Source organism: Eleutherodactylus coqui, chromosome 4 (genome assembly GCF_035609145.1).
Source record: "Eleutherodactylus coqui strain aEleCoq1 chromosome 4, aEleCoq1.hap1, whole genome shotgun sequence".
In the NCBI taxonomy this organism is placed as follows: domain Eukaryota; kingdom Metazoa; phylum Chordata; class Amphibia; order Anura; family Eleutherodactylidae; genus Eleutherodactylus; species Eleutherodactylus coqui.
The window spans coordinates 33,975,780-34,001,619 of NC_089840.1; the positions used below are offsets into that span (position 1 = coordinate 33,975,780).

The following is a 25,840-nucleotide window of genomic DNA, read 5'->3' on the forward strand; positions in this document are numbered from 1 at the left end:
CCCTTCGGCTGGTCTTGGAAGCATCGGCGATTTGGCTCCGCACCCTTTTCGCATCATCGCGTAGCTCCGCCCCCGTCATGTGCCGATTCCAGCCAATCAGGAGGCTGGAACCGGCAAACGTCATGGGGCGGAGCTACGCGATGATGCGTACAAGGGGGCGGAGCCAAAACGCCGATGCTTCCAAGACCAGCCGAAGGGAGAAGATGCATCTGCGCAAGCGCGTCTAAAAAAGCAAGAAGACACCGAAGTTAGACGGAACCATGGCAACGGGGACGCTAGCAACGGAGCAGGTAAGTGAATAACTTCTGTATGGCTCATATTTAATGCACGATGTATATTACAAAGTGCATTAATATGGCCATACAGAAGTGTATAGACCCACTTGCTTTCGCGAGACAACCCCTTTAAGGCTGATTTAGACACAAAGATTTTTGCTCAAAAATCGCTCAAAGCCATCTTTTGAGTGATAAGCGTTGTGTCTAAGGCCTCTCTCACACAGGGCGTTTCCAAAACTGCTGCGTTAACAGCGCTTTCAGCTGTGTTTTCAGCACAGCTGAAAATGCTGCCCATTCACTTCAATGGGAGACACACAGCTGAAAACGCCCAAGAATAGAACATGCAACGCTTTCAAAACCCAGCGTTTCCAGCCTTGTGTGAGCAGCCCCACTGAAATAAATGGGAGCCTTGTACAGCATTTAGCACAGCGCTGAAAACACAGCGCTAAATGCTGTACAAAAACGCCTGTGTGAGAGAGACCTAACTGCACTGGCATTGTGCAGTTTTCGTTAAGGAATCGCTGATCTTTCAGCATGCTGTAAGACAACGATGAGCCTTATCAGAAGTTCACAGCGGGATACAGCTGATACTATGGTTTCAGCTGTATCCCGCTCCCTGAACACAGGCGGGGTATGAAGAACACAGCTGTCCAGCTGTGTTATACAGCCAAGCGCTCCGAGCGGGGGATGCAAAACAGCCGGGCGCTCCGAGCAGAGAACAGCTGGATGCAGAAGACAAGCATCCCCGCTTGTCTTCTGCATCCCCGCTTGGAGTGCAAGGTGATCGTTCAACATTTGGGCGATCACCTTGCGCTGTAAAGAGTACACAACCATTATCACTCAAAAGTCGCTCAAAAGATTTTTTGAGCGATAATCATTGAGTTTAAACCAGGCTTTACTCACCGCATTCCATATATTTAAATAGGATATTAACCCAATAATGGGCTTTATGTTGACACCAATAGCAAAGCTATAACCCCCTCAATCGTAGTTGTAACACCAGTTTAACTCCTTAATGACCAGCCTATTTTGAGAGTAATAAGGCCGCCTGCAGACGGGCGGAAATCCCGCGGCGGGATTTCCGGCACTGAAAGTCTGCATAGGAGTGCATTACAATACGCACTCCTATGCAGACGGCCGCGGTTTGGCCGCGCGAAATTTCACGCGACAAACAAACCGCGGCATGTCCTATTTTTGTGCGAGGCTCGCAGAGTGAGCTACGTCACTCACCTGGCCGCCGGCTCCGGTCTGCGCATGCGCCGGTTGCTCGGCAGCCGGCACATGAAAGAGCCGGGGCCGCCGGGCGCGGGTGAGTACGCGCTCGTTCCTGCAGGCGCTTGGGTCGGGTCCCGCGGTGAGAATTCTCGCCGCCGGATCCGACCCGCTCGTCTGCAGGCGGCCTAACGGTTTAATTTTTTTTATCAGCATCACCATCCGAGGGCTTGATTTATTTATTTATTTTTTTGTAGGACACGTTGAATTCTTTAAATTGCATCAATTTGCAATTCCTACAACGTAAAGGGGCTATATGACAATCACTGTGTGGTATAAATAACATAACATTATTCTCTGGGTCTGTACAATTATTATATATATATATTACTGCTCTTGCAAAATAAAAACTTTATTTAGAAACAATAATTGGTTTTGTGTCGCTGCATTCCAAGAGCCATAACATTTTTGTTTTTCCATTACTGGAGCTATACATATGTTTTCTTTTGCTGCATGAGTTGTAGCTTTCATGCAGCTTTGGGGAAATATGATATTTTGATCACTTTCTATTGCATTTTTTTAAAGGCAATATTAACCTGTTCATTTCCAGATATTTTTTTTGTACCATTTTGTGATTCATATGATTGCTTTTTAGTCAGGTTTTATGTTTTATGTGTTGAGGCTGGCTACACAAAATTGGCAATTTTATTTTTATTTTCACATTATTCACCATGTGGGTTAAATGTGATAACTTTTTCACTCGGGTCATTACGAATGCAACGACACCAATTTTGTGTTTTTGTTTTTTTTTATTTTATTTTTACATAATAAGTATTAGGCGGAAGAGATTGAGATTTTTTTCATGCAGTTATATTCTCAATAGAGATGAGCGAACGTGCTCGGCCCCGCCCCTTTTTCGCCCGAATACCGCGATTTTCGAGTACTTCCGTACTCGGGCGAAAAAATTCGGGGGGCGCCGTGGCGGCGCGGGGGGTTGCAGCGGGGAGTGGGGGGGAGAGGGAGAGAGAGAGGGCTCCCCCCTGTTCCCCGCTGCTACCCCCCGCACCGCCGCGCCTCTCCCCGCCCCCCGGCGCCCCCCGAATCTTTACGCGCGAGTACTGAAGTACTCGAAAATGGCGGTACTCGGGTGCGTAAGTACTCATTACGAGTACGTTCGCTCATCTCTAATTCTCAACATATTTTTGAAACTTTTTATTCACTTTTTATTTTAAACCTAGTAGGCAACTTGAACTTCTTTTACTTTGATTGTTCTTCTAGCTTGATCGTTAAATGGCAGAGATCAGAGCTTTCTCCCATCCCAGCCCTTAGATAGCTCAGCATCTGCTATACCCAGCATGGGAGACCGGTGCCAGTGTTATTCCAATGCACCATAAAAATACAGGTGCATCTGAACATGGGCCATTTACACGGGACGATTATCGCGCAAAATTCGTTCAAACGGACGAAATTGAGAGATAATTGTTTAGTGTAAATGCAAAAAAGTCATTTACTAATTTTTTCTTTTCACAATTTCTTAGATCAAAAAGATGATTAGGGAGTACATCAACAGGCAGGAGACCATCAATCTGGCTGTGGTTCCCAGTAATGTGGATATTGCCACCACTGAAGCTCTAAAAATGGCTCGAGTGGTGGATCCTGACGGAGAGAGGACACTAGGTAACAAAAACACTGCTACAAGTTGTAAAGCACCTATGACCTACATCAATAATAGGACAATGATGAGCCTATGCTAGGGGACAGAAAAAGTAAAATTACGTGCCTCAACAAGATGCAAGATGAGACTTTTTTGGGGGAAAAAAAAAAATCACATTAAAATTTTGGTACTTGGCCATTCAGAGCAGAGTTGATTAGTAGTGCGGGGTAGGAGGGCTTGTAGTTTTGGAGAATTGGGCTAACCCCTCTGTTGTAGACAAGTTCTGCTGTAGGAATGGCTTGTACTTGCTTGGGGAAAAGATAGTTAGAAGGTCGGAGGAGTGTTTATACTAGGGACTGGAGGAGGGCAATTGCAGTATCGGAGGGTAAGATGGTGTAGCTAGTGATTTGGGGCTGAAGAACTTGAGGGTAAGACAGCTAATACCCTACAATGACATCACAAGCAATGGAAGGGCCATACCATGTGAGCCGGGGTCGGAAGTGAAGGTTCCAACATTGCTGGACCAGGTAAGTATTGCCTCTCCCTAGAGAACCCTTTAAGAGTGTGGGATGACACCTATGTAAATACAATAAAATGCAAACTCCATGCAAATGTTTTCTTAGGTAAAGGCCCTTTTACACGCAACGATAATCGTTCAAAATATGTTCAAACAAGCGAAAGTGAGCAATAATCGTTACATGTAAACATTGGCAGTCAATCACTATTTGTTCACTTGTCGCTTATTGCTGGTTTTTAGCTGACATAGAAATAGTCGTCAGGCAGTCCATAACTCATTCCATTTGAATGGCATTTGCTCAGTCTTTTGAGTGGCCGAGTGACATGAGGGGAGGGGTAATTGTTTACCTTTCCAAACACAATGAGTACATTGTTTATTCATGCCAGGAGAAGAGGATGGATTTCTTTACACTATTTAAAATCCTCCTGGCCAGATAAACACACGCATAAACAAACGCCCACCTGAGCAAACAACTAATACTGAGTATACTTTAGCTAATGAGGGAAATAGAGATGATTTCAAGCAATTATATTTTATGCTCCATTACTATTGGGGCCACTATGCCAGTCACTAGTAATACTGGGTCCACTGTGGGAGTCACTATTACTACTGGGGCCAGTAGGGGGGGGAGGGGGTCACTGTTACTACTGTGAACACTATGGGGGCCACTATTAATACTGGAGCTACTAGGGGGTGTTTATTACCACTGGGACAACTTTGGCGGTCTCTGTTAATACTGGGGAAATTATGGAGGTCTCTATTAATACTAGGACCACTGTGGGGGTCAGTATTACTACTGGCACCACTATGAGGGTCACTATTACTACTGGGGCTATTATAGGAGCACTATTACTACTGGTAACACTACGGGGGTCACTGCTACTACTGGGACCACTATGGGGGTCACTATTACTAGTGGGGCTACTAACACGGTTTACAATAAGTATTCAAATATGTGTTGGGTATCTTGTGTATTGGCGCTTTCACTATCTGTAAGATGAATGTTTTGGAGGGAGCATCATTTCACACTTCACCTCAGGCAGCATAAGGGCTTGGGGTACCCCTGATGGCCCCTGATTATCAAATCTCATTTCTTTCACAGGGATCCTGACTAAGCCCGATTTAGTTGACAAGGGCTCCGAACTAGATGTTGTCAGTGTTGTCCAAAATCAGGTGTGCACTCTTAAGAAAGGCTACATGATAGTCAAGTGTCGTGGACAGAGTGAGATCCAAAACAACATCTTCCTGGAGGACGCCTTACTAAATGAGAGAGCTTTTTTTGAGAACCATGAACATTTTGGGTAAAGTGCAATCATATTATCCTTACAAGAATGTGCATGATAAGGATGGATGAGGGAGCCCAGGTGCCAGGTAACATCAGGGGCCAAACACAGGTGTAACAATAGGGGGTGTAGAAGTACTAGTTGCATCCATTCCTGGTGCCTATGTCACGTTAGAAGACTCCAGTATTATAAATGACACATGGTAGGTGGGGCCCGGGATCTGGGACGGCACCCCACTTGAGGATGGTGCAGTAATGTACCTTTATTAGTAACCAACACGCTTAAAGCGCCTCTTGAGGCTACCTTCACATGGGCGAGCGCAATATCAGGCCAAGAATCTAAGGCTTAGTGTGTCTATCCTTCTACTGCAGACAGAGCAGAGGGAGAGGCTCCTGCTGCAGCCAGTCACTTTACAATCGGAGACATGTTTGGTCTTGACACACAGTCAAATCCTTTATCAGTTTTTCAAGTTTTCACCTATCAACTAAATTGGTAAAAAGTGATAGATCGGTGGAGGTCCGACTGCTGGAACTTCCACCAATCCCAAGTACAGAGGTCCGGTTAGTCTCCAAGCGAACAGAGTGGGGTTACGCAGGTGCACCGCCACTCTATTTATTTTAATACGCACGCCAGAGATTGCCAAGATTGGTTGGGTGAAAACTTGAAAAAACTTTTGGTCTCCAGAGTTCGCCTTTAAACGTTATATTTATTGCTCTGATGAATTATGTTTTAGGGCTCTTCTGGAGGAGGGACGTGCTACCATCCCCTTACTGGCAGAAAAACTTACTCTTGAGCTTGTGGAACATATCTCTGTAAGTCAGTGTTCTGAAATGAGCCATAGATGTTAAATACTATATGGATGGCGTCTCACCTTTGGGTCGCTAAACTATGCAGATAGCTGGGGGTCAATTGATTAAATGTGACAATCAATAACCGTTTACAGAGATGAGCTACCTTTCCATTGATTCCAGTGGTGGCTGCTTGGCATCAGTAAGAGATCCGGGGCATCACTGCCACATTGCAATTTAATTTAAGAAAGGGCACTAGGCAGGGTTGCCCTCTTTACCCTTTGCCTTTTAAAGGGGTTTTAGCAGAATAACAAGTTACCCCCTATCCACAGGAAAGGGGATACCTTGCTAATCGATGGGGGTTTATCTTCTGAGACCCCTGCTGATCTTAGGAACAGAACTCCCTACTCACTCAGTTCACCATTCAGAGTGACATCAATGTTGGGGAAGAAGCAACCCCCCCTAGTAACTGGAGAACGGGACATGGGAGTCCCACTCTTGAGATTGGTGGGGGTCTCAGGCGGTGAAGGCCCCACCGTTCAGCAATCTATTCCCTATCCTGTGGTTAGAGGATAACATGTTATTCTGGAAAAACCCCTTTAATATAGCTCTAGCACTCTTTTCACTGTATATACAGGAGACGGAGCAAATTTGGGATATCCAGGTTGGGGAGCAGAAATTCATCTGTTTACTGGTGATATAATACTTTTCCTGGGGTCAATATATCAAGATATGGAAACAATATTTAGTATCATTGAAGATTTTGGAATAGTTTAATGACTCATAGAGTAGCTACCATCCAGTAGGTGGAGGATTATTCCATCATTCATTTGCATAGCCTTTTCCCAGGAAGCATTGCATTGTCTACATAAGACTCCCTATGCTCCTGTGGTGCTCTCCACAAGGAGAATCATTACCCTCTACCCAGATTCACATTGCTGGCCTCCCACCCAGCCAACCAGACCCCTATTTAGCACTGATGAGAAGCAACCGCCCCAAATAGCTGTATGCATATGGATATTCTGGCTTGGTGTACACCCCTAATCATGTTGCAAGGCCTGTTAAAAGGTTGGATATTGAATCACAGGGAAGCTACAGAGGGTGGACAAAAATATGAAAACTCTGTACAAAATGCATGTGTTAAGTTACATGGGCTAATAAATCATATTTCAATAAGACACGTAGAGCAGGACAATAGGTGAAGTAAACACAAATTTGGTGGGAAAGTTCTCAGCCAAGCAGGAGTCCAAAGGACAGCTCTGTGCTAATGATTAAATTCTCATGCATTTCATATGGTGTTTCCATACTTTTGTCCACCGACTGTACCTTCCAATAGGTAGTGCTTATTTGCATGGATATAGAATAAATGGGAAAAAGGCAAACTTTTTCTTAGGATGGCAGGAAACACTTTGAAGGGTATTAGATGAAACAAACATGATGAACTGTTTTCGACCAGGGGAGTTTTACCAATCTCATTTTTGGACAGTATTTTTGGCAATTGGGGAACCATAGACATGTTAAGTGATTTTATGCTGGCCTCCGGGGTCACGGCTCTAATATCCATACAGGGAATCTCCAAACATGAAAAGTCGCTGTTCAGTGTATTGTCCCCTTATCACTTAGCTAATAGGGTGGTTTAGGAGTCAGTATTTAAAAGGGTTCCCTAGGGAGAATACTATACTTAGGTCATCAGTAGTATTCTCCCTGGAAAACTCCTCTAATGTTCCTAGTAATGTCGCTATGTACAATTGTGTATGTAGTACATATAGAAACTTGGTAGAGCATGGTGGGGGATTTATATTATATGGATTAATTCCATGGTTTTCATGTCTTAGAGAAGCATACCTGCCCTGGAGACTCAACTCAAAACCAGACTTCTTGAGGCTGAGAAGAAACTGAAGTTAATCGGCGCAGGTGTCCCAGAGTCGGAGTCAGAGAAGCTAATTTTTCTCATAAATGTAAGAGCCGTGGTCTATAAACGCTCATTCACTATAGTGTAGCATGCGGATGCCACGTGTCAGTACAAAACACTTGTATACGCCGGCTGTCACGGCTCATTTACACTTTGTATCATTTGTATTTCATTCTTATTGTCTTGACAGAGAATTCAACATTTTGGCAAAGGAATCAATCAAGTCATACAAGGAGAAGAAGAGGTCATAGGCAACAGCCAGAAACTTTTCACCCAGATCCGAACAAATTTCGATAAGTGGGAAAAAAAGCTGGAGGAATGTATTTACAACTGTAGGTGTAGATCACAAAACGCAGAACCATCTGGCAAGCTAATCTATCCAAATCTGACCAACTTTTTTGAGGGGTGGGGCCAGGGAAGTGACAACTCTTCTTAGCACATTTACTACAACAAAGATTTTAAGTTGTCGCTCTACTCTTCTTCATTTGGTTATTTCTGATTTTGCAGGCGGCTCTATATATGGGATAAAAAGACATATTAGATATGCGGTATGGACTAGTGGATTGACCTAGAGAAGGGTATATTTGACATATTTAATAGCCACTATTAATAAGATCAGCAGGAGGTACCCCATAAACCATGACAAGCCAGAATATCCTTCTTATAAAAGTAGGTGGCCATAAACACTGCTAGACACAATGCTGTCATTAAAGGGGTTGTGCAGGGTTAGAAACTTTCTTCCAAACACCGGCTCAAGGTTGACTCAGCCTTCCATCCTTCTGAGGTCGGTAAAATGAGAACCCAGCTTGGTGGGGGGTAATAAATAATAATTACCTGAAAGCGCTGCAGAATAAGTTGGCGCTATACAAATAACAAGATTTTAACACAGCGTCACCCCTGTCCATGGGTTGAGTCCGGTACTACAGCTCAGCTCCCGTTCACTTCAATGGAGCTGAGGTGCAATACCACACAGAACTCAAACGAACAAGGGTGGTGCTGTGTTCTGAAGAAAGCATCCATGGAAATCCCTTAAAGGCTGGACTCGCACAGCTGTACGCGAGTTGCACAAGAGAAACTCAGGCACAATGCACATTGGACAGCCCATGGACACACATCCGTGTGCTGTCCAATCTCTACGGACGTGTCTTCTTGTCGTATGTAAAAACAAATGAAAATACGACGTGCAGAGATTGCTGCCAGGAAGCGTTATAGGAGTGGTCAGAAATTGGCTGCTCATATGTGACTTTTTGTGGCAGCGTTGGTGTCATGCTGGGAAAGTGTTCATTTAGTAGAGTCCATAGTATGACGGCCAGTTTCCAGCAAAGCAGACCCCTAGGGAGACCCTGAAATCGCCCCCTAGTTCTAGAGACTCCTAGACAATCCTAATGGGCTGACAAGTAGGCAGAAGGTCTTGGTGGTAAACAAGCAATCTTCTACATCTGAGATTGCTTGTTTAAAAGTATAAGAACGGGGGTTCCAAGTCCACAAAATATAGTGTCACAGGATTATAGGGAGGGCATAAGGGGCAAATGTCCAGGGGCTTCCAGTACCTTGGGGTCAAAGGAGACCTCTAGTTACCCACCCTCCCTGACTACGGTCAGTTGTTAAAATCATACATGGACCCAGTAGGTTGCCCTCTTCATAGACGCTACTATCCGGGCCTGGTTGTCATTAGTTATGTCTAGTGTATACATTGCTCATTTCTAAGGCCCTGATCTCTCAAGAAAACCAGTGTCCTCTGATAGCCATTTGGTGATTCTATCTAGCCAAGAAAAGGTTAACCACTTCCCGCCCCAAGACATATATTTACGCCCTGTGTCAGAAGAGGTTCCTGTGAATGGGCATATAGTTACGTCCTATGGATAGTGTGGGCTCAGAAGCAGAGCTTGTGCCATCTGCAGTGGGAGCCAATGTCACTGACAGCTGGTCTGCCGTTACAACAGCGGGAATTGGTGACAACACTGATCCCCGCTGATAACTCCTTACATGCCACCGCATGTAAAAGGTTCAGAGTAACATGTAAACACAGAGGGCCAATGGGCTGCCATGGCAACCAGAAGCCAGTCAATGGCGTCCAGGTCTTCCATGACCTGGGATTGTGATGAAAAATGATAATGCATTGCAGTTCAGAAATAATACAGTGTATTATCAGAGGAATCATAGCATCACAGGTTCATGTCCCCAACACGGATGTGAAAAAATAGTGCAAAAAAAAGTTTAAAACAAAAAGCCTTTTTGTACACTTTCTCCTCTTTTGTTAAAAACTACAGCTCATCATGTAAAAACCACGCCCTTCTTCGATGGAAAAATAAAAAGTTATGGGACTTTAAATGCAACGATGAAAATAACATGTATATTTTTTTTAAAAAAGGGTTTTATTGTAGAAGTGTAAAAAAACCTAACAAAATATATAATTTTGGTATTGTCGTAATCATGCCAAACCGTAGAAAAAAATTATCATGTCGTTTATGTTGCATGATTAACATTATTAAAAAGGCAGAATTGATGAGTTTTTTCTTCCTGCCCCTCAAAAAAAAAATTAATAAAAGTTATGCAATGCAATACATGTACATCCAAATGATACCATTAAAATTTACAGCTCATCATGCAAAAAAAAAAAAACATGCCCTCATATGGTCATGTTGACGGAAAAATAAAAGCTATGGCTTTTGAAAAGCGGAGAAGAAAATCCCTAAAAAAATCGTTGTGTCCTTAGGCCTCAGTCAGACGGGCGTTTTTTCGCGCGATTTGCGCATGCATCCGGCGATTTTATAAAACCATTGCTTTGCAATGGTATCGGACACATGAGCGCTTTTTATGCGCTCGTCCGATAAATTATAGAACAGAAATCACAGATCGCACCTATCTGCGATCTGCAATTCCTGTTCTCTTCTCTATATGCGCTCAATGGGGCCGGCGGCAGCAGCGCCGACCCCATTGAGAACATATAGAAGACAAATCATTCTTCTCTGCCACAGCTGTGACAGAGAAGAACGATGTTTGCCCATTGAATTCAATGGAGCCGGCAATACAGCCGGCTCCAATGAAAGCAATGCGCTGCGGGCGTGCGCGGGATGAATTGTCGGGAAGGGCTTAAATATATAAGCCCTTACCTGCAATTCATCCAGATATGTGTTAAAATAAAAAAAAATTGTATACTCACCTTTCCGCTGCAGCCGGAGTTCTGCCGCGGCCGCTGTCAGTTCTCCTGAACTGCTTCTCGACACTATTCAGCTGGCGGGGCTTTAAAATCCCCGCCTGCTGAATGAGTTGCCTCTGATTGGTCACAGCCTGACCAATCAGAGGCAGGTCTCACTCACACACCCATTCATGAATGGGTGAGTGACTGCTGCCTCTCATTGGCTCAGCGGGACCAATCAGTGGCAGCTCCTGCTGAGCCAATGAGAGGCAGCAGTCACTCACCCATTCATGAATGGGTGTGTGAGTGAGACCTGCCTCTGATTGGTCAGGCTGTGACCAATCAGAGGCAAGTCATTCAGCAGGCGGGGATTTTAAAGCCCCGCCGGCTGAATAGTGCCGAGAAGCAGTTCAGGAAAACTGACAGCGGCCGCGGCTGGACTCCGGCTGCAGCGGAAAGGTGAGTATACAATTTTTTTTTATTTTAACACATTTCTGGATGAATTGCAGGGAAGGGCTTATATATTTAAGCCCTTCCCGACAATTCATCCCGCAGCGCATTGCTTTCAATGGAGCCAGCTGTATTGCCGGCTCCATTGAATGCAATGTTCTGGACAGCTCCGGCCCGTTTCTAATGAAACGCGGCTAGGAGCAGATTTTCGGGCGATTTTTCCGCCCCGGTCACGCGATTTGCGCATGCGCATCCGTCATGCGATGCGCAAAGCGCGCGAAAAAACGCCCGTGTGACTAAGGCCTTATGGTCAAAACAGGCACTAAGGGGTTAGTCAAGCAAGGGGTTCACTGCATAGAAGTCCAAGCGAATTGTTAGCTCGGCTTTTGTAGAGATCGAAAGTACTATGTGCACAGTCATCCCCATCGCCTATGTGGTTCTATATGGGGTTGTGTGGGGTGTGGGACCCAGAAGTAGGTTTGGCCCTTTAATGAGCCCAAGCTGACCAGCATCTACGTATACATAAAATTTGGATCTTCCTTTGACAGGTTTTGTTCCAAATTTGATAACTAATCCTTCATTTTTTAGTCCGAATGGACCTTCCGCTTTATCGTGGTCGGGAACCTACAGGATTCGTCAACTACAAAACATTTGAAAACATTGCAAGGAGTCAAGTCCAGACATTCGAGGAGCCGGCCATTGATACGCTGAACGAGATCTCAGGTAGGAAAAATTCCAGTACTTAGTGACAAAGTAAGTGGACAATGAATATAGCTGGGGAGGGGATGTCATACACCTTCAGGATATGGCTAGGGCTACATGGCGACTTTGGTCATAACACACAATGTGTGGGCGAAGATTGCATTGTCACACCATCTTCCTCCCATACAATGTAAGGGAATGCAGTAACATTGTGACTTGCAAGTTGCCGTGACCCAGCAGCTTTGGGTTTCTTGCTACCATCAGTCATGTCATCTTGTGGGTTGCAATGCAACTGCATTTACTATTAAATGCAGTCGAGTTTTGACCCATATTTAAGCAACTAGCCTGAGGGGGGCCCCAACATGATACGATTGCAGGGTGTCAATGGAAAGTCTCCCAGGGCTCTCATGTATTCTCATGTAAAATTACAATATACTGCAGTATGAAGGTATTGCTGTATTTTGTACATGTGATCAGACAAACACAAGTTCAAGTCCCCTACAATAACTAAATAAAGGGAAAAAATAGGTTTCATAAAACATTTTTAAATATTAAAAAAAATAGAAAATATTAATCGTCTAAAAAAACCCTTTCCCCAGTTTTCATGTAAATAACTAAAAGCTGTAAAAATTTGCAAATGTGGCGATACCAATAATGTACAAGTCCAAATTATTAAAATATCACATTATTTATCTTGCACGGTGAGTACGTTCAGAAAAAAATACGCAATGGCAGAAATGTTTTTTTTTAATAAATCCGGTATTGCTGTAATTTTAATTACTGTACCTACAGAATAAAGGTAACGTCATTGTAACCACACCTTGAACGCTGTAGCAGCAAGACCACCCCCACCCCCCAAAAAAAAAAAAATTAGGACATTTGCATTTTTTTCCATTTCACCCACTTAGAAATAGTAAACCATTTTCATTACTCTTACAGCAAATGATACTGTACCTATAAAAAAATGCAAGTTGCACCCCAAAAAACAAGCCCTCATACACCACTGTTGGTGAAAAAATGAGAACATTATAGGTCTTGGAAAGCATGGATGAAAATTCGAGAATGAGCTTGTGTTCTATTAACCCCTTGAGTGGCGGGTTTCTTACCCCCCTGTCAGACCCATCAGGGCAGGTTTTTCAAATGGTCTAATCATTTAATTTCAACTAATTTTGCAGTCGCGTTCCAAGAGCCATAACTTTTTCATTTTTCCATTGACACGGCCATATGAGGGCTTGTTTTTTGCGGAACAAGTTGTACTTTTTGATGGCATCATTTTTGGGTATATATAATGTATTGCATAACTTTTGTAGAAAGATTGGGGGAAAAAAAATAAATTCTGCCATTTGATTTTTGGATTTCATTTTTACGGCGTTCAGCGTGTAGAATAAATAGTGTGATAACGTTATTCTCAGAGTCACATGATTCCGGCGATACCAAGTTTATACAGTTTTTTTTATGTTTTGCTATTTTTGTACATTTAAAACGGTTTTTTTTTTCTTAAAGGTTTGCTTTTGTGTCACCACATTCCAAGACCCATGCTAATTTTATTTTTCCATTGCCAGCGCTCTAGAAGGCCGTGTTTTTTGCGGGGTGAACTCCAGTCTTCATTTATCTAATTTTTTTGGAACGTGTAAAATTTTGATCGCTTTTTATTCCATTTTTTCTAGTGGCAAGATTAACAAAATCTGTAATTCTGGCATGTTTTTTTATTTTTACTTTTCACTGCATTCTCTGAGCAGTATAAATAATGTAATGCAATAAGTAATTCTACAGGCCGGTACGATTATGCCAATACCAATTTGTAATAATTTTTCTTTTTCACGACTTTTTCACACTAGTAATAAAAGTTTAAATCACCCTCTTTTTGCCATATCTATAATAAAAAAATCTAAATCATAAAAAAAAATACATATTTGGTATCGCCGCGTCCGTAAATGTCCGATCTATCAAAGTAGTTCATTATTTACCCCGCACGGTGAGCTTACTCCGAAAATAAAATAAGGAACACCACAAATGCACTTTTTCAGTCACCCTGTCCCCCAGAAAAAATGTAATAAAAAGCGATCAAAAAGTTGTATGTATTCCGAATTAGTACTAATGTAAAACTACAGGACATCTTGCAAAAAATGAGCAGTATGTCGACAGAAAAATAAAGTTATTGCGCACAAAGATGCAGCAGAAAAGAATTTTAAAAAATTAAATGTCTTCGAAAAAATACAAGTACTACAGCAAAAAAAAAATATAGAAGTTTGGTATCGTAGTAATCGTACTGACCCATAGAATAAAGTTATCTTGTCATTTTTGTTGCAGTTTGTGCGCCGTAGAAACAAGACGCACCGAAAGATGGCGTTTTTTTTCATTTTACTCCACTTAGAATTTTGTAAAAGTTTTCCTGTACATTATATGGTACTTTAAATAGCACCATTGAAAAATACAACTTGTCCCGCAAAAAACAATCAGCCCTCATACAGCGACGTCGATAAATAAATAAAGGAGTTATGATTTTTTAAATGGGGGGAGGAAAAAAAGAAAAAAAGGGGCTGTGTCATTAAGGGGTTAAATAATGTACTAACTTCCTTCTCTGGGTCATTACGACTCAGGGATACCACATGTGTAATTTTATTTTTAATTTTTTACAAAGTAAAAAGAGATAAGTGTTTTTTATTTTTTTTACAATTTTTTCACTTTTTTTATTTTTTGTCCCTTTAGGTGACTTCAACAGAGACCCATCAGGACCCCCTGATCACATGGTCCGATGGTGATAGCCCTTTACATGCTGCAGTCACATAGACTGCAGCATGTAAAGAGTTACAGCACAGATGGAGTTTTTCTCTGATCTCTGCTGTAAGAGCTGGTGCCTGGCTGTCCTCTGACAGCTGAGCACCAGCTCTCCCTGCCACAGAGACCATCGGCTTGCTTCTGACAAGCCGATGATCTCTATGGCAACCTGTAAACAAAGCAGTGCAGGACTTTGAATTTAGAAGCAGGAGATTGCCGGCAGATCGGCAATATCTTCCTGCTTCTGTTTTTCAAAGTCCTGCAGTGCTCTGTGTGGGTCTGTGCAGGCAAAACACACTGCCACAGTTTATGGCAGTGTGCTCTGCAGCTCCCATAGTGAAACGTAGCCTGGAAATCTTCCGGGCTATATCGCTATGGGCAGTGGAGCTCATCCTGGAAAATTTCCGGGCGTGCCACTCAAGGGGTTAAAACACACTATAGAACAGTATAAGCTGGACTACATTGGTTGGCTCTATCCAGAATAAGATACTGATTGCTCTTTTGTTTATGTTTTAGAACTCGTCAGATCCACCTTTAATGACATCGCGCTGAAGCACTTTTGCCATTATCACAATCTTTACAGTAGTGCAAAGGTAAGAATACAAGTTCTGCTTTATCATTCGTAGGATTCTGTAAAAAAGAACAGTACAAACCCATTAATCCGGCACCCAATTCTCTGGAAATCCAGTTGATTTTAAGAAACAAAGGATGAAAACTATCAGTTAATCTGGCACTAGTTCTCTGGAGTGCATTACATAATCCTTTAAAATAAAAATCTACTTCTTTTTTTTTGCTCCTTTTTAATCCCAAAGCTGTAAAATAAAGTGACGAGACAGCCTTACACTTACTGGTACCTAGGCTTGCCACCTTTGACACAAAAATTCCGCCCAATGTAAAAGAGGGTCTGGTTAGGGGTGGGGCTTATGGCGACATGTGCTTTTACCTCTATTATTCTAGTGGCTGTAATAGTAATAGCACCCTCAGTAGTGGCCCCTATAGTAACAGCTCCCTCAACAGTGGCCCCAATAAAAACAGCACTCTCAGTAGTGGCCCAGTAGTAACATCGTCCCCAGTGGTGGTCCCAATAGCAGTAATGCCCCCAATAGTGGCCCTAATGGTAATATTGTCCCCTATATTCGCCCAAAAAGTAATAGTGCCCCCAGTATTAATAGTGTTCCACATAGTGGCCTCAGAAGTAATAGCCCCCCCAGTAGTAATAGGGCCCCCAATCCTGAACCTCTACCTGGACAGTAACAACACATTAAGTATTTCACTCACTTTCTCTCTCTCTAGCTCCCGTTTAGCTGGCGCTGCTGTAATCCATTTTATTGTCACGGGTCCCAGTCAAATCTTGGGTCATAAGATCTACGGATGTAATTGTTTTAACAAGAAGATTCCTGAGTGCTGCTTACAACACCTGCGTATGCTACTACCTTTTATTGGGTCATAACTAAGATTTTGCTATACTGCCACCTAGTGCCCAAACAATATTAATAGTTATTGTACTTGTCACGTATGGGAGAGAGAAGACCCGACAGATCCCACCTCTATCACTGATTTGTCACGGCTTAACTATTCTGAGCACTCTCACCACTGCAAACACTTGTAACGGCAGAGCCTCGATCAATCACTCTAGCGGGATTGCAAGCGCAAAGTCCTTTAAAATACAGGTGGATTTGTAGCCAGCTTTCTCAGGCTACTGCATGCATGCATAACAAAATCTCAAATCACCGCCTGATCTGGTCTAACGGCTCTACAATACCCACACAAACTCGCTGCCACCACAAACTTTTGTTTTCCAGGTAAGCTGGAACTCATAAATTCTTATTAACACAATCTTCTGAGTTATGGTTCGCTTTAAAACGGACAAGGTTGGACTAATAAATTGCAGATTAATTTAAAAAAAAGACTAGCAGTGCTAAATATAAATATATATATATATATATACACAAAATTATACAGAAAAAGATGCTACAGTGGAGATAAGGTTTCAGTTATACACAAGAGACAGTATTTAAAATAAAACAAGGAAATATAGAAAGATACCAGATTTGGGATGTTTGTCCCAAGGTTCTGATTGTGCAGAGTGACTGGAAGCAAACTGGAAAGTCTTTACGCTGTGGCATATCTCCAAAGGTCTGACAACTGGGTCTCTCTGAGGCCCTAGTTTTTAAGGTTTCTCCAGAACCCCCCCCCCCCCCCCCCGGGGCCTCTGAGGTCATTCAGAGAAGGGTGGGGTAAATGCATATGTACCTGTGAAAAACCATAATTCCACATTTCGGCCATATCTCCGCAGGAGATCCTCTGATTGGGAATATATGCCTGTCAAATTTCCGATCATGATTTTATCCACTCAGCAATATCAAGCATGACACATAAATTATTACCAGGTACGCAGATACGCTGTTTGGGGGTTGTTCGGGGCCCGCACCTCAATGAGTTTAGATGCGTTTTATTAAGCTGACCTGCCTGATTCTGAAAATATAATTCAGGCTAGGACCTTCACGCAACCAATAATACTTATTAAAAGATTTTTTCCTAATTTGAATTGTGGAGCCGGAGTATCTGCGAGAATGTAACCCCTAGGTGACTGATTTTCCTTATACTTCATTAACAAGTAAATGGTCATAGAATTTGGTGTCCTCATGCTAATTCTAAACTGAACAGACAAGTGGAGCCAGAAGAATGGAGGGGAGCTTATTCACTCTGGTCCAGGGTAAGATCAGACAATTGTCTTTCTAAATGATAATATTCAAAAGGCCACAGGCCTGATTGAGATTATAAAGTAGATACCAAATGGAAGCTGAGATAGGTCTAGGGCCTGATACACACAACAAAATGGCTAACGGCCTACCGGTCTCTATATTACAGGGCTTATAATCAGAGGCGTAACTTGAAGCTCCCGGGCCCCGATGCAAAACTTGTAACAGGGCCCCCAACTATAATGCTTTACTTATAGTACTGGGTTCCCTATATGGAGAAGAGAGGCCTTATGGGCCCCCTAAGGCTCCCGGTCCCGGGTGCAACCGCATCCCCTGCATCCTCTATAGTTACGCCCCAGCTTATAATTGATGGCAGGTTCTCTTTAGGGAGGTTCTGATAGATTCACCTAGCTCCCAATATCCTGCATCAAATATGCTGTATTTGGCACACTAGTGAGGAGACACCACCAGTGCCATGTTGGTTATAAAAGCATTTGCAGGTGAATTGTTATTGCAGACGGTTATTCTCCCATTAAGAAACTTGTGCTCGTGGTGCTCTCTATCGTTGTAGTTTCCATAAGGAGAAACACTACACCCCTGGATTCACATTGATGGCCACTCAACCAGCCAACCAAAGCTCTACTGTGAACTGATGAGGGCTTAGAACCACAAACCACAAGGCCTGTTAAAAGGTTGGATATTGACCCATAGCTACCTTCAAACACTTGGCGCTTTGGATGCACTCATTACAAATTTGGATAGCTTTTTCCCAGAAGGCATTGCATGGCCTTACATGATTCGTTATACCCTTATGGTGCTCTCTAAAAAGTAAGACCATTTGTCTGCTTCCTTACAATACCAGTATAGGGGAAGAAGTAGTCTAGATTCTGCTAAAACCTGTAATATAAACTTTGAAGCAGCCTAAGTTAATGAGGCAGGCATAGTTGGTGATGCCACCTATCCACATCTGTCCGACCAATGCCCACTCATTGCTACAAGCTGAAGCGGAGTTGTAGATTTTTATTTTAACCCCACCTTCTATAGGGGCTTGTGCAGAGTCGTTTTAATGGTATTTTTTTGTGTTTATCAAGGGAAAGCTAGAAGAGATTTGCAGTGACCAACAAAAGGAGGCTGAAAAAGAAATCCATAGACAGTTCAAGAGGGAACAGATTATATACTGCCGAGACAACCTTTATACTGCACCTCAGAGCTATGTCCAGAGAAACACATCTTCAACTTTTTTCGATCAAGAAACACTAAAAACACCAAAAACAAATGTAGAAATGTCTGTAGAGCTGATGTCCCAGCATATGCAAGAATATTTAAAGGTTAGTCTTATCATAGAATCATAGAATGGTAGAATTGGAAGGGACCTCCAGGGTCATCTGGTCCAACCCCCTGCTCAGTGCAGGATTCACTAAATCATCCCAGACAGATATTTGTCCAGCTTCTGTTTGAACACTTCCATTGAAGGAGAACTCCCCACCTCCCGTAGCAACCTGTTCCACTCATTGATCAGCCTCACTGTCAGAAAGTTTTTTCTAATATCTAATTTGTGTCTCCTCCCTTTCAGTTTCATCCCATTGCTTCTAGTCTTTCCTTGTGCAAATGAGAATAGGGCTGATCCCTCTGCAGTGTGACAGCCCTTCAGATATTTGTAGACAGCTATTAGGTCTCTTCTTAGCCGTCTTTTTTGCGCGCTAAACATTCCCAGATCCTTTAACCATTCCTCATAGGACATGATTTGCAGACCGCTCACCATCTTGGTAACTCTTCTCTGAACTTCCTCCAGTTTGTCTATGTCTTTTTTAAAGTGGGTGCCCAGAACTGGACACAGTATTCCAGATGAGGTCTCACTGAGGAAGAGTAGAGAGAGATAATTACCTCATGTGATCTAGACTCTATGCTTCTCTTAATACATCCCAGAATTGTGTTTATCTTTTTGGCTGCTGCATCACATTGTTGACTCATGTTCAGTCTATGATCTGTTAGTATACCAAAATCTTTTTGTCATGTGTATGTGCTTTTTTCATTTTTCTTGCCCAGATGTAGGACTTTGCATTTCTCTTTGTTAAATACCATTTTGTTAGTTGCTGCCCACTGTTTAAACTTTTCTAGATCTTTTTGAATACTTTCTCTCTCTTCCCATAGAGTTAGCTATCCCTCCTAGCTTTTTTGTCATCGGCAAATTTGATCAGTTTCCCATCAATTTCCTCCTCCGGATCATTTATAAAAAATGTTGGACAACACTGGGCCTAGGACAGAGCCTTATGGTACCCCACTTGATACATTCTTCCACTTGGCTGAGCAGTCATTTATGACCATTCTTTGAGTACGATCTCTCAGCCAGTTGTGAATCCACCTAACAGTTGCCTTGTTAATCCCATATTTGGTAATTTTTCCAATAAGTATGTTATGAGATACTTTGTCAAATGCTTTACTAAAGTCAAGATATACTATATCCACCGCATTTACCTGATCAACCCAGTCGGTGATTCTGTCATAGAAGGAAATTAGATTAGTCTGGCCTGACTTGTTTGTTACAAACCCATGCTGGCTCTGGTTAATTACTCCATTTTCATCCAAGTACTTGCATACATGTTGTTTAACAATTTGTTCAAAGATCTTTTAGGTATAGGAGTCAGGCTCATAGGCCTGTAGTTTCCTGGATCCAACTTATTCCCTTTTTCTCGCTCATGTCATTACGGGACACTAGCGCAGACCTTGGGATATAGCTACTGTCACTAGGAGGCGACACTAAGCACAAAAGTGTTAGCCACTGGCTATATCCCTTCCAGTCGACACCAGCTAATCAGTTTTTAGCTTAGTGCCCTAGGAGGAGGACAGTCTCGCCCGTAAGGGCTGAAGGAAGGGCAAGGGCTAAACAGCGAGGCAGGTCTCTCCCGTCAAACCCAAATTGAGAGGGGCGAACAGCCTGAAATTGTTCCGACTGTTGCTGCCGGGCCGCCTCAGAAGAAAAGGAGGCACATCCAGAAATTTCCGCATGTGGCCCGCCAGCGAGAGCCCCCAGAATGGTGCCAAGGGTCTGCATCCCCTACCCATGGGAGTAGGGATGTCACAGGGGAAGGCTTCAGGAGTCCGAGAGCTAAGTATATCCCCCCCCCCCTCCCTCCCTCTCCCGTACCCCAGTGAGCCTCTCCTGAGGGCTTTGAGGGAAAGTGGCAGGTTTGAATCCCTAATGAGCTTATGTGGGATTACTGCTTAGTCTTCTAAAGCTATGGCCAGCATGGAGGTAGCAGGGGAAATCTACAAACCATGAGTAGTCCACATAAAGCTCATGCTTATGTTTGGTATAACACCACTCACCTGTTAGCGCAGGTTGAGACTTCAGAGCCACAGCCTGGTGATTAGTTTACTGGCTGGGTAGCCTCCTTCCCCTCCCCCGCTGGACGCTTCCTGCTCCATTCTGGCAGCTGTGCTAAGGTTCAGCCTCTGGCACTGCGGCTCCTCAGACCACATTTGGAACAAAGGTAAGCTCTGCCTGGGGACCAGCTTCCCCACTGCTGTATCCCTTCCACATGTGGAGTGAGAATAGTTGGCATTGAGCATCTATAACAAATTTTTTTTTTGTGAGTTCCCAGTACCATGTCTGACCCCAGAGCTTAGCAGTCCGGACTGTGACCAGCCAGAGTAACATATTATGCCTGCACTCGAAGTTCACATGCGTTCAGGTTGAGAACAGGCATCTGTGCACCTCCATTGAGCCCTCACCTGTCGTTGAGCCACAATGGGCCTGCACCCTGTCTCTTGCTGTGTGTGTGACTTCACCCAGGCGGCTGGCGCAACTCTGGATATTAGTCTCCCAGGACGCTTCCGGTAGGCATAATTGGTCAGGGATGGCCCGCTGCACGCCCGTCCTCAGAAGCAAGGTAAGCCTCCAGCTCACGGGGGTCTTCGCAGTCTATCTTCCCTGGCACCTGGGCGTTCAGGTACGAGGGCGCCATATGCCTATACTTGTGGTCTTGTAAAAAAAAAAAATGGAGTTGACTGCTGGGATCTGTTGTTAACCCCCCTCAACCTTGGCAGCTCAACTTCACAGGTGTGCTTGATGTGCTGGCGGGGTGTGGTGCTTCAGTCAGCTAATTCCCAAAGCCTGTGCTCCTTGTCAGTCTTGCTCGTGTGAATTTCTGTACTGTGTGAACTGTGTCATAAGCAGGGTCACTCTGCTGCTTCTCTGCACAGGCTCTGTTCTGTGTGAACTGTGTCATAATGTCTGTGCTAGTATGTCCTGCTATAAGCAGTGTCACTCTGCTGCTCTGCACAAGCTCTGTTCTGTGTGAACTGTGTACTTCTGTATGTCTGTTCTGGTTGGAGTAGCGCTGCGTGGCGGTTTCTGTGTAGCCAGGTGTGTTCTGCATGTGGTCATGGCTCGGCTGGACTGCCATGGGCATGTAGGTATTGGCTTCCACGCGTTCTATGGCATTTGAATAATTCGTGTGCCCCCCCCCCCCTCACCAATCGCCATGTGCCCCATTCCTAGGTGCCATGGCTCCACCTCCTCCTGTAGGTTGATGAAATGGTATAACTCTCCAATCTACCCCTACTCAGGAAGGCAAACGCGGTCAACCTTAGCGTGATTCTGGTCCTATTAAGACCTGTGGTTCCTCCCACATGGGGAAGAGTACCTGCACATAGTACAAGATTTACACCGAGCTACAGATTATCTCGTGTGGCGAACTGTGTTTGAGTTAAGTTAATCTGTGGTACCTTCAATACCCGCTCCAGACTGGGTTGAGCTTACCCTACCGGTAGCTCCCCTCCTGCAGTTCCCTGCAGCCAGCCGTACCACAGTGTCTGAGCCCAGGATGACATGTGGACGGGCCGGCCAGAGCCACATACCAAGTGCGCTCTCACCACACGACAAGATTTGCATCCAACAGAGAATACAGGTGAGCCTCGCCTGTTGCCCTTCTGCAGTTCCCTGCAGGGATTCTTAGCTCAGTATCCAGGATGACATGCAGTCAGGCGCCGGCCAGAGCCACATACTATGTGCGTTCTCTCTATGATACGAGATTACATCCGGCCGGAGAATATCTCGTCTTACGGATAACAGTGTTCTAACTAATTGCAGCATGGCTCCGGCCATGCTGACACCTGTGGTACCCTTCAGGTGGAAGGAGTATTCGCACAGGGAGCCTCTGGACTCAACGCCCTTCAGGTCTGTGACAGTCCGGGTTGAGCCTTGCCTAGCGGCTAGCTCACTGAGGGGTGCCACCTGCGGTTCTCTGCAGGCAGCCTTGACGCAATGTCCATGTCCATGACTGCAGGCAAGAAGCACGTGCCAGGTGCGCTCTCCATGCAGTACAAGATTACATCCAGCCATATTCAGACTGGGTATCAGCAGTACTCCGGGCCCGGAGTTCCTTCCTTAGGGAAGGAGTACTGGGCACAAGAAGTCCACGGACATATTGCTTTTTCTTTCCACACTCGAATGGGGGAGCTGTACCTGACAGCTAGCTCCCCTGATGGCCCGTGTGCACTGCAGGCAGCTTTAGCACTTTCCTCACTTATAGGAGTAGACGCATACTATGTGCACTCACACCACTGTGTGGGATGGACATCCAGTGGTAGGCTGGGGGGTGCCTCCTCCAACAGGGTACTGGGGGCGGTAGATCCATCTACTAGCTCTCCTCCAGTCGGCTCTGACATGCTGATCCAATATGGGCCCAGTCCTTCTCCTGGCAACCTCGGAACCAAACCAGCATCCGTGGCTTTCTAGGAGGCCAGTCAGCCATGTTCTATGTGGACGTGGGTCACTCAGATCGAACGGGCCTCACATTCTCCCCTATTATGCATGTCAGAGCTGCTGCCGTTAGGAGTATTCTGAAGTCGGAGCGGTCTTCGACTTCACTCCTACAGTGTTTTTCCACGTAGCCTTCCTACGCAGGTAAGAGCACTGTTGGGGAGACCAAGCATTTAATCAGAAGGAGTTAGTCGCGCTGCGATCCTCCTGCGCTATTTCCTCATGTAGGATTGCTAGCAGGAGACTATGAGATGGTATATGCTAATACTGTTTTCAATTCTTAGCGCTCGCCTTCCCAACTCCTGAGGATTTCGCGAAAGGACCAGCGGGGCTCACATCCGGCAACTAGGTCGCCTGTCAAGAGGCCCCAGCTCTTTGGTTTCATCCCCTCTTTCTGATGGTACTGATGTCATGATCAGCTCACCCGATGTACGCTTCTCTCTACTAAGCGGGATGCGCTATTGGGCGGAGGTTCTTTGGTCACCCTGGCTCTCCGCTGTTGCTCCTGACAACACTGGTGGAGCCAATATTTCTAGATAAGTGCTTCATTCTGCTCATTCTGAGAACACTGGTGGAGTCTTTCTGCGGGGGTTTCCTCGTACTAGCACCGCTTAGCTGCAGGGCAGGGACACCATATGTTCAGGCTGTGTTACGGCACATATTTCTAGATCGGGTGCCTCTGGGAAGCTCCCCTTTTCTCGGTGGTGGGCTGGTTCTCGGACACCCTTTTTGCGCTCTCTGAGCATGCAGGATGCCTAGACACCTATTTGCGGTTAAAGAGTTGATTTTGCTTCTCTACATGCGGCTGCTTATGTATTCCCACACCTTGGGTACTGTTCTTGAACGTCTCAAGGTCGAAGCCGTGCCCCCCAGTTATATGAGCGAGAAAGAGATTTTAGGCAAGTTCCCTACAAAATCTAGTTTTTTCGGACCCAGTCATTCAAACGATGTTTAAGGCTAAGAAGCCGTCCTCATCGAGGGTGTATCATCGCGTGTGGAGGGAGCTTATCCTTTGGTGCCAGGATGGGCTGGAGATGGGGCTCAGCCTCAGTTCCCTCAAGGGACAGATTGCTGCCTTGTCTGTTCTTTTTCTGTGCCCCTTGGCATCCAGGTCAGCTGTGCGCACTTTCCTGCTGGGAGTCGCTCACACCGCTACCCCATTTCACTCCCCGGTACCACCTTGGGATTTGAATCTAGTCTTGGACGCCCTGCAGGATCATCCGTTCGAACCTTTAGCAAGGGTACCATGATGGTTATTATCCTGGAAGGTAGCCTTCCTGGTGGCGGTTACTTCCCAATGATGGGTCTCCGAGGTCACGGTGAAGCCACCCTTTACAGGGTTCCACCAGGATGAGGTTGTATTGCATCTGGTTCCTTCTTTCCTCTCCAACGTGATGTTGTCTCTCCATATCAATGAGGACATTATGCTGCCATCGCCCTGTCTGGTGGCTGTCCACCCAAGGCGACGGACTCTGCACGCTTTAGACCTAGTGCGAGCTCTGAAGATCTATATGGAGCAAACTTCGTCATTCTGACGCTCTGATTCTCTCTTCGTGATACCGGAGTGTCCAAGTTGTCCACTCACGCTGGATCGGTGCTGGTTGAGGCCTCCCGGGCCATGGGCAAGACACCGCCGTTTTCAGGTGACAACACACTTTGCCAGGGCGGTGTGAGCCTCATGGGTGGTCGGCAATGGTGCCTCCGCCTTGCAAGTGTGTAGGAGGGCTCCTGGTCGTCCCTACACATTTTCTCTAAATTCTACTGAATTGACACTTTTTGCGTCAGTCGACGCTTTGCTAGGCGGAAGGTTACAGACGGCTGTAAACTGACCGGGTGCGTTGGGGATTTTCTTTATTCCCTCCCTTGGGCACTGCTTTTGAACGTCCCAAGGTCTTTGCTGTGTCCCCCAATGACACGAGCGAGAAAAGAGTATTTTTTACTCACCGTTAAATCTCTTTCTAATCTCGTCATTGGGGGACACAGCACCCACCCTTTCTACCTGTCTATATGACACCGTGTTTTGTCCTGACCAGGACCCTGGTTCTGTAAGTTACACATGGTGCTGTGTTTTCATTACAGTTAGAACCTTTGTGTCTTATTGCTAACTATTGTTGTTTTTTTCGTTCCCGCACGGCTACTCCTACTGGTGGCATACAAACTGATTAGCCTGGCGTCGGCAGGGAGGGATATAGCCAGCGGGCGGGGCTAACACTTTTGTGCTTAGTGTCGCCTCTTAGTGGCAGTAGCTATATACCAAGGTCTTTGCTGTGTCCCCCAATGACGAGACGAAAAAAAGATTTTACAGTGAGTAAAAAATCCTCTTTTTGAAGATAGGGACAACATTTGCCCTTTTCCAATCTTCTGGGACTTCTCCTGTTCTCCAGGAATTTTTAAAGATTACGGTGAGTGTTTCAGCAATTACCTCCGCTACTTCCTTTAGTATCCTAGGATGTAATTCATCTGGACCTTGAGACTTGAATTCATTTAAGTTAGCTAAGTGTTCCCTCACCATCTTCCTACTTATTAGAGATGAGCGAGCATGCTCATCCGAGCTTGATGCTCGTTCGAGCATTAGCATACTCGAAAGTACTTGTTACTGGAGCAAGCATCACGCGGTGTTCGAGAAAATTTCACCCTCTCCTCCCCACATGTTTAGCGTCTTTT

The 25,840-nt window shown here is 44.7% G+C and overlaps 1 protein-coding gene across 2 annotated transcripts in view; it reads left to right on the plus strand.

The window, feature by feature from the left end:
* Positions 1-25,840, plus strand: part of LOC136625185 (interferon-induced GTP-binding protein Mx1-like) — a 52,820-nt gene that overhangs the window by 17,669 nt on the left and 9,311 nt on the right. For both annotated transcript variants that reach the window (XM_066599200.1, XM_066599201.1), the window contains exons 6-13: positions 3,026-3,164; positions 4,761-4,959; positions 5,675-5,753; positions 7,565-7,687; positions 7,832-7,973; positions 11,819-11,953; positions 15,227-15,303; positions 18,504-18,740. In XM_066599200.1, coding sequence (XP_066455297.1) covers positions 3,026-3,164; positions 4,761-4,959; positions 5,675-5,753; positions 7,565-7,687; positions 7,832-7,973; positions 11,819-11,953; positions 15,227-15,303; positions 18,504-18,740 — 1,131 coding nt within the window. The remainder of the gene's footprint in view (positions 1-3,025; positions 3,165-4,760; positions 4,960-5,674; positions 5,754-7,564; positions 7,688-7,831; positions 7,974-11,818; positions 11,954-15,226; positions 15,304-18,503; positions 18,741-25,840) is intronic.